This window comes from Saccoglossus kowalevskii, chromosome 11 (assembly GCF_978046115.1).
Source record: "Saccoglossus kowalevskii chromosome 11, keSacKowa6.1, whole genome shotgun sequence".
NCBI lineage: Eukaryota > Metazoa > Hemichordata > Enteropneusta > Harrimaniidae > Saccoglossus > Saccoglossus kowalevskii.
Window position 1 is genome coordinate 15,240,579 of NC_140651.1, and position 7,133 is coordinate 15,247,711.

General features: G+C 34.3%; 1 protein-coding gene across 1 annotated transcript; it reads left to right on the forward strand.

Moving 5' to 3' along the window:
- Window positions 1-457: 457 nt before the first annotated feature.
- On the forward strand, window positions 458-6,759 carry LOC102806083 (uncharacterized). Its single transcript, XM_006825948.3, has 2 exons — window positions 458-811; window positions 2,288-6,759. Exon 2 carries the CDS (start codon window positions 2,297-2,299, stop codon window positions 3,314-3,316), a length of 1,020 nt encoding a protein of 339 aa, XP_006826011.2. The 5' UTR covers window positions 458-811; window positions 2,288-2,296; the 3' UTR covers window positions 3,317-6,759.
- Window positions 6,760-7,133: the final 374 nt, after the last annotated feature.

The following is a 7,133-nucleotide window of genomic DNA, read 5'->3' on the forward strand; positions in this document are numbered from 1 at the left end:
ATTAAATGTGAACATGTACACTCAGCATTTCGTTTGTTTTCATTGTTCATCCATGTAGCATATGTTATTAAGTAATGAAAATTCTATACGAAAAAAAGTTGTTTACGCTTTTCAATGTGACCTTGCCACAGGTCAATTCAAGTCACACATACGCTCATGCGCAGTTGGTACATTTGCCTCTGACGTACTGTAAAATGACTAATTTTCCCTGGGTTTAAATTTCACTGATTTAGCATTTCAGGCATATTCAGCGGGTTTTAAATTCACGGTTTCGTCATTTAGATAATGTGTTCTATGCTAAATTTTACATATTCACTGTGTTTTAATTTAGCGCATTTTTCCAGTCAGCGAAATAAGCTAAATTAAAACCCAGTGAATAATTACCCCCTTTACAGTATTTACAAGCTGTTACTGTTGGCTGGTTCCCGCCTCAAGTGTCATGGCGTACCAAGCCACAAGATTCGCAAAGGACGCCGGGAACCAGCGAATTACTGTTGAATAAGTTGGCATATTTTAGAGCGGTGTTTTTTAGTTTTGAGTACGGATGCATAAATTGCTTGCATTTTCTGTTCTTATACACAAAAACAAATGTATTTTTCCCAATTCTACTGAGTGAAAATGTTATCTGACGATTATGACTTGCATGACGTCATTGACCCAAATCATGCTAATCGGTTTATCGCGGATGTAGTGACGCCACAGAAAACGCATCAGGAACACATCTATAATGAAACATGTTACTTTGCCCTCTCGTCAGCAAACAATATCGAATATCGAGGCTGGCTGAATGTCAAGATTTTGAACTTTTAAGGTAAGCCACAACACAGTAAACCATTCGAAATGATTACCGAATTTGTCGACATCTCATACATTCACTTTTGTTCAGTTATTATTCCTCAAATTAAAAAAACTTGGTTTTGTTGTTAAATTTTTCTTGTATTGACTTGCCCCGGATTTTGTTTACATCTTCCCATTGTTAAATTACCACTATTTAATCAGACTTACTGTATATTAATTACTAAATTATCTTATTAAAAGTGTTTTCCGTGTCCCGCCAAAATAATGAAACTGGGGTCAACACACTTTTATAACTCCATACGTGTGGGTCAACAAACTTTATAGTGCGGTTCTTGTTTACGTCAATGTATATAGTCGTGACGTTCTACACAATACAGGTCCATGATGTTCTAGAACAATCTTCAGTTCCTGCCATATTAGGTTTCGTGACTTAGGGAGTTGGGATGTAGTTAAATCACTTTGGGTCAAATAAAACAAATTTAATTTTAAAATACTTTTCCGGAATGAGTAGTACTCATAAGTTTAATGAGAAAATAATCATGCTGTAACTTTTTAAGAAAATATTTTCTTATTGAACCTTAATTTCTTGGAAAAAAACAACACTTTTTGACTACTTTTTAAAAAAAATGACATTTAGATAAATAATTTTTGTCCTGCACACATTATTTTATTTTCTAGTGTTTCATTTTTTTTCTATTTGAAATTTTGGATACATGTATTGTGTATTCAACTCCATAAAAAAATCCCCCCTTAAAGTTTTTTGATAGAATGTTATGAGGTTTGGTTCTCTGGTTGCTAGGCAACTGTGTGTGTGATAGCTTCAACTTGTTTTTTGGAGAACAAGTTGCTATTGTGGGCAGCAAGGTTGCCTTTAAAAAATTATGAAATGTTCGTAAGCTATGCAAAAAAATGTATTTTCATATATTATTTAGTTTCTTTTGTTCCTATGAGTCCCATATCTCACAGATGCATGATGCAACAACCACCACCCTTTAAACTGAAGACACATTTTCATCAATTCTAAAATATTCATACATGTAGTGTTTAGCAATGACAACAAATTATGTGATTTTGCTTTTTTTTGATAGAAATGAAAACAATGAGATAATCACTTGAATAAAAACCTGAAAACTAATCTGAATCAGAACCAACAACCCAAATCCAAATATCATATTTTTTAATAACACATAACATTTATTTTTTTCCAAAAATGCATTTTGTGTTTTTGTTCTTGATTGAGGGTCATGGATTGCATCTCCTATGACCCCAATGATGAGTTTTATAAATGTATACTTTACTAATTTTCACTGCTAGAAATTTTCACAGTTTCAGGAATCATGAGAACAAAATTCGGCAAATTCACTGACACTACATGTTGTAGAACTCCAGACAAATAATTTAGTCTCGTGAATTGAGGCTGTTTACGGTAGTAAAAATGCAGTTAAATATTATATCTAATATTTTTTATTATGTTATTTTTAATTATTAGGAATAAACAATGAATAAACCAATCATGTATCCAGAAAAGCCAAAATATCGTCGTCTTGTTGATTTGACTGAAATTCGTAAAGGTGATCAGTTAGCACAGCCTGGTCTGCTAAGTATATACACCCATCATCTACTGGCAGCCGAAGATGGAGTTCCCGGAAAAACACTTTGTGTTGTTCATCTCAATGGAAATGTGGCATTATATTCTGGAAGTATTTTTGGTAAAGTCATGGAAGAAAATATAGATGTTAATTTACAAAAACAAATATTTTATCGTGTCGAGTACAACAGTGTGAAAGTATTTAGTCCAGAGAAAGTGCTCAAGAGGGCAAGAGAGAAAATTGGTATCGGATGCTACTCCGCAGTTTTTTTCAACTGTGAACATTTTGCTACATGGTGTAAAACAGGCCAGTATGTGTGCTTTCAGTTGTCCGATTGCCTCCTGCGAAAAGCTTTCGCAATTTTTATAGACTGTATTCTAAAGCCAAAACAGTTCATTGGACATCTTTCAAAAACTATCTTTAAGTTAATTGCTGATGGAATTGAGAGTTTTATTATTTTTATGATCGAAGTGATCACAAGTCAGTCAACATGGAAGATTCTAGCCACTCGACAATTGACTGCAAAAGGAGCAGAAAGACTATCTGCGTCATCACTCGGAACTACAGCTGGAGTTACGTTTGTGGTTACTGCTGTGCCGGAAATTGTTATATACTTCAATGAAACAGCAGAGTTATGTAACCAGTTACAAGAAGGTATAATAGATGACGAACAGTACACGGAGGAGATGCATCAGAAAACGGTCGGTTCCATGGGAGCTATAGTTGGATCGGTAACCGGTGCTATGGTGGGACAAGCTATTGTTCCTGTGCCTGTATTGGGTGCAGTGGTTGGAGGAGCCACAGGGACTCTAACGGGGAAGTTTATCGGTAGATTTATCGGACGATTGCTCTTCCTCTGGAATGTTATGTTGTGGATTGTGCAAGCAATATGTCTTTTAACTGAGAATTCATTAAGTTTTCACTGTTAAATGGGTGACACATTTAAATCCTAAAACTGTCAGCAACTGTACCTCAGTAATCTTGGAGTTAAATTGATAATTATCCAAATTTACCAAAGTCTTCAGTGACTGGTAACCCAGTATCATTTGGCTGCATCAAAAGTACCAAGCAAATATATTTTCTTATTCCCCATACCTCCAGAATGCTGAATCCTGAAGTAGTGTTTTTTGTGAACAATTCACCAAACTAGGTAGTCCTAGATGAGAAAATTCGCAACACCTGGTGTTGACTTTGACAAATTGGAGAAATCTGTATGGCAGCTGCAAAACTTATTATTTTTGCTGAATTGTTTTTAGCACTGCATGGCTTGTCATTAAGTTTCAAACTTTCTTTCCCGAAATGTATATTGCTTATATATTTAATATACTGCATAGTCTGTTATGGCAAGTGAATTACAATTCATTTGTGCAAAGGATAATTTTACTTGTCCTGGTTTATAAGACCACCCTTAATATTTAGCACTGGTAATTTATCTATTACTGAGATTGAGATTTGATCACATACTGCCAAACCTTGAAAAAACATCCAAAATATTAAATACAAATTTTAACAAAAGTATTACCTCAGGAGAAAAAACCAAAAGAAAATGTTGGTTAATTTTAATGATGTGAATTATTTTAAGAATGTCAGATTTCTTTTAAAAATATGTTGAATTAATCAGAAATTGTATTCCTGTAAACACAGAGGAAGTGGATCTATCTTGTGAATAATTTTAGTTTGACCTTGATCTTGTTAGCCCCATGCACTTTTACATTGACTTGACTCGTAAGGTTTATTTAATTATATACTAGGACTACCAATGGGCATAACAACCCTGTAAAGACACAAACAAACAAAAAATAAGAATTATGGTTATGAATTACATTACACCATATTATAAAAGACAAATTATAACTGATTTTAACTAGTTGGGAAAAGTAAACTTACCACTAGATATGTCAATATGAGAATTCATTTTAACAACATTATAGCAATAAACGATGGTGAACACTTTGTTATAGTTATAAGAGATCGACCAATTTGAAAGAGATCGGCTGAGCATAACCACCATGTTGAAGTCTAAATGAAACTTTCCTTAAAGTACTGGGTAAGATAGACCAATTTAACAGAACACATTAACGATATTATATAAAAACATACCATCTAAAAATAAATGCTGTTTACAAAGTGTGGGTAAATTAAAAAAAAAAGACTACTTAAATTACCATAGTTATCAGAATCATACACAACACTAAAGTTGTAAAATAAATTTGTGCTGTACTCATTCGAGTTTATAAATGCATGTTTCTTGCCACAGAGACCATATTGTACTACAATTTTCAAGTTGAATTTTGACAAAACTTGCATACAATAAACGTAGAGTATTAAAACTAATGTTCAAGGCTATTCGTGAGCATTTAAAGTGCCGGTGCAATGCCCACCCTCACGTTTCCCATTTTAGATCTGTGTCCCACTGAAATGGGCAGTTATTGATTTTTTGCTGAAAATGATTACTCGTATCCAAGTAAATTTGGGATATTTCTCGTGTTGTAGCCACGCCCACCTATACTGAAATGGTCGACTGTTTCCGGATTTCCGACTCTCGCCGAAAGTGCGCCACCATATGACAAAATGTGAGAGGAAGTCGTACCCCTGAGCCGTAATAACGCTGGTCATTTAGTATACTTTTAAACGATATACATTTTTCGATCAGGTTTTTTTTTTTTTTTTTTTTTTTGTCTATTTTATTTTTTTTGAGAGGGAGTTTTTAGATGTTGTGTTGTGGGCAGTTGCAGTGAAACGTATAGTCATTGTGTAAGTATTCACACGTTTCTAATCGATCCGAAGGTGCGACATCAGTGGACGAAAGCCACTTAACCTCAGATTCCAGCGACAGTGTACAAACATGCGCCAGTGTCGGCAACAATCACGGTGACCAGCTACACCAGAACGGACATATTTCGCATCTAACTGAACCCCATGCAACAAAAATTGATACTATGTGTTCTTTATGGTCCATTCTTCTTCGACGAACAAGTACATAAGCGACAATTTAGTCAAAGACGAGAAAACAGCACAAGAAATTTGCCTTATTTACACTTATCGGCAATGCAAGCTGCCATGCGACTTCCCCTTCTGACATCACAAGGGCAATTTCTGTATGCAAATGAGAAGCTAATGAGGAGCCTCGTTTTAAAATACACAAAAATAAAGTTGCCGTAGACTGAGTTTAAAACACTTTTTTTCACTTAAAAAATAATTCATGCTTAGAAACATAAAAAATAATAATATTTATGTATTAATGAATAATTTTAGGCGTGAAAATAGCAGCCATTTCACAGGCACTTTAACCTATTAAATAGGGATGCATAATATCATATTTTGTCATAAATTATTATATAATTATTGATTTTGACAGTGTGACGTACTATTTTTAGATCTGGGTTTTGTGAATAACTGCATAAAATAAATCATCTTATTAAAAGTTGATGACATCTGATGATCTCTTTAAAAGTAGTCAACTACATTAGAGTGATAACATTGAAAAGGACTGACTTGAGTAGTCTGGAGAACAGTATTGGTGGAGTTTAGGCTGCCCCCCAAAATGTTGCGTTTCTGGTCAGCATGGGCATCACCAAAAAAAGTGCAGGCTGATTTTCTTTAATGTATTTCAGTGCCCTCTGTGCACAAATTGATGAAACCTGCAATAATCACCTTACCGCCCTATTTTTGTAAAAGATTTTGACTAGAAACATTTTTTGCGAGGCTTGTACAATGGTGCTCGAATATTCACAAAATAGCTTTATTATCAGAAATATTTTTCTGAAAATTCCAGTAACTTAGAAGTCTGAACTTTGAATACCTGTCACTAGAGACATGTCTTTGGTTAACTTGTAATATTTATTGTGTAACAACTTGTTTTACTGATTTGTGCATGAGAACTAAACATATCATAGTAATAAAAAAAAAGTTCGAACAAATGTCTCCTTCATAGCTGACTTGTTCATTAAGTTATTGTACTTTGTATGTGTGGGTCACGCTCATACTTGTGTATAATTAAATTCATTAACATACCACAATGCAACGAGTGAGCAAACGGTTTGGTAATTAAAGGCCTTAACAAAATATTTCTTTTTGGGTCAGTGTGCACACTGCAAAATAGGCACTGCACAGTGTCCTCTGTTGACAGAGTGATGAAAACTTGCAAAATTTGTGTGCCACAAAATATTATACACAAAATTGTTTTTTACAAGAATTCAATCGTGGATGATCAAGAAGCCATAACAAGTAAAGTACTGTGGATACAACAAAGTACAGTGCAAGGACTTGCGCTTTAGTTGCATATTGTACGTTCTTTTACCTTGTCATGATCTGCATGTTCTCTCATTGCCATATTGTTGTTTTTTTCAAATAAATGATTTAAGTGAAATAAGTGTTTTTACTGGTATTTGATTTGTGTACTGCGTATACGATATGGTATGAAACAAAGATTGGTCATGTGCAGCTTTTAGGTCATGTTTTAAGTCCGAAAACTAGTAGTTCCATGTGCGTTAACATCTGTATCTCAGAAATGCCCAACTGATTATGTTCAAACGTCATGTCGCACATGCAGTATGCAAATGAATTTGTATTGAGACCTAATCAATGACAGCCAATGGTGATTTTTATGCAAAAGTAAAATACCTCAAAATTAAGCATCATGGTTGCTTATGGACAGATGTCATTTAAACTCTTCTCTATTCATATCCTTATCGAGACTGGTTCTACTGGCAGCCATTTTGTTCACTGGTAAAACTGATGTTGTTC